Here is a 1,074-nt window from a genome sequence, read left to right as displayed (position 1 = left end):
CTTCTTCTTCTTCTATTTCTTTTTGTATTGAAGGAGTGTACGTGCGTATGTTTCTGAGGTTGGCTTGGCTTATGTCACTAAGACCAGTTGCACTACTACGACTACTAATACTACTATTGCTAGTAGTAATACTCTTCTTCTTCTATTTCTTTCTTTTCTTTTGACTAAGGCTTCTCACTCCTTTGTTCCTTCCTTTATCTCCCAAGACAGACACACTCTTCTTTCTTTCTATCCATCCTTCTTTCTATCTATCTATCTCTCTACATCCCTCTCTCTCTCTCTCCATCCATGCGCTTCTCTCTTATCTCTTTCTTTCTTTCCTTCATCCAATCTCCCCGTCTTTCCTTCTTTCTTTTTTCTTTCATATCAGATCTCCTTCTTTTCTTTTTTCTTCTCCTTCGTTTCTCCTTTTGTATGCAGCCTTAGACGAGATGGCTTTGCCGCCGTGTCATTTACTATGTCAGTTTTATGTAGATGTAAGAAGTCGGGAGTTGTCGTGTTTGATGTATCAGAGGTCATGTGACGTGGGTCTAGGGGTGCCGTTTAATATAGCCTCTTATTCTCTCTTAACCATTATGATAGCCCATGTATGTCAACTGAAGCCTAAGGAGTTCATTCATATCATGGGGAATACACATATCTATCTGAATCACAAGGAGGCTATGAAGGAGCAAATCTCCAGAACCCCTAGGCCCTTCCCTACTTTACAAATCCGCAATGCCCAACATATCAAGGTAAAGGCAAAGCCCCCCGCCTTAACGAGAGACATTCACCACAAGAAAAAGAAAGAAAGAAAGAAAGAAAAAGAAAGAAGTCGTGAGAAGTTTTGTTGCACAGAAGAAAGAATGGCGTGAAGAGGATGACGGAGGGCTTGGAGACGTCATGATGGTCGAGGAAGTATGTAGAGCTCTCGAGTGTTTCTTATCTCTCATGACCCAGATACATCGCGCAGATCGATTCTAGATAGATTAAAGACATATAAAACAAAGATAGATAGATATATAGATCTAGATAGAGATAGATAGATCGATCGATAGATAGATATATAGATCTAGATAGAGATAGATAGATATA

The 1,074-nt window shown here is 39.8% G+C and overlaps 1 protein-coding gene across 1 annotated transcript in view; it reads left to right on the top strand.

Moving 5' to 3' along the window:
- The first annotated feature begins 139 nt into the window (after positions 1-139).
- Positions 140-1,074, top strand: part of CSUI_010501 (bifunctional dihydrofolate reductase-thymidylate synthase) — a 2,528-nt gene continuing 1,593 nt past the window's right edge. The window contains exon 1 of the mRNA XM_068070604.1: positions 140-734. Within this exon, the coding sequence (XP_067917420.1) occupies positions 432-734 (303 nt within the window). The 5' untranslated portion in view covers positions 140-431. The remainder of the gene's footprint in view (positions 735-1,074) is intronic.

Source organism: Cystoisospora suis (assembly GCF_002600585.1).
Source record: "Cystoisospora suis strain Wien I chromosome Unknown contig_7612, whole genome shotgun sequence".
In the NCBI taxonomy this organism is placed as follows: Eukaryota; Apicomplexa; class Conoidasida; order Eucoccidiorida; family Sarcocystidae; genus Cystoisospora; species Cystoisospora suis.
The sequence above is the reverse complement of the archived record's forward strand: the minus strand, read 5'-3'. Positions and strand labels throughout refer to the sequence as shown.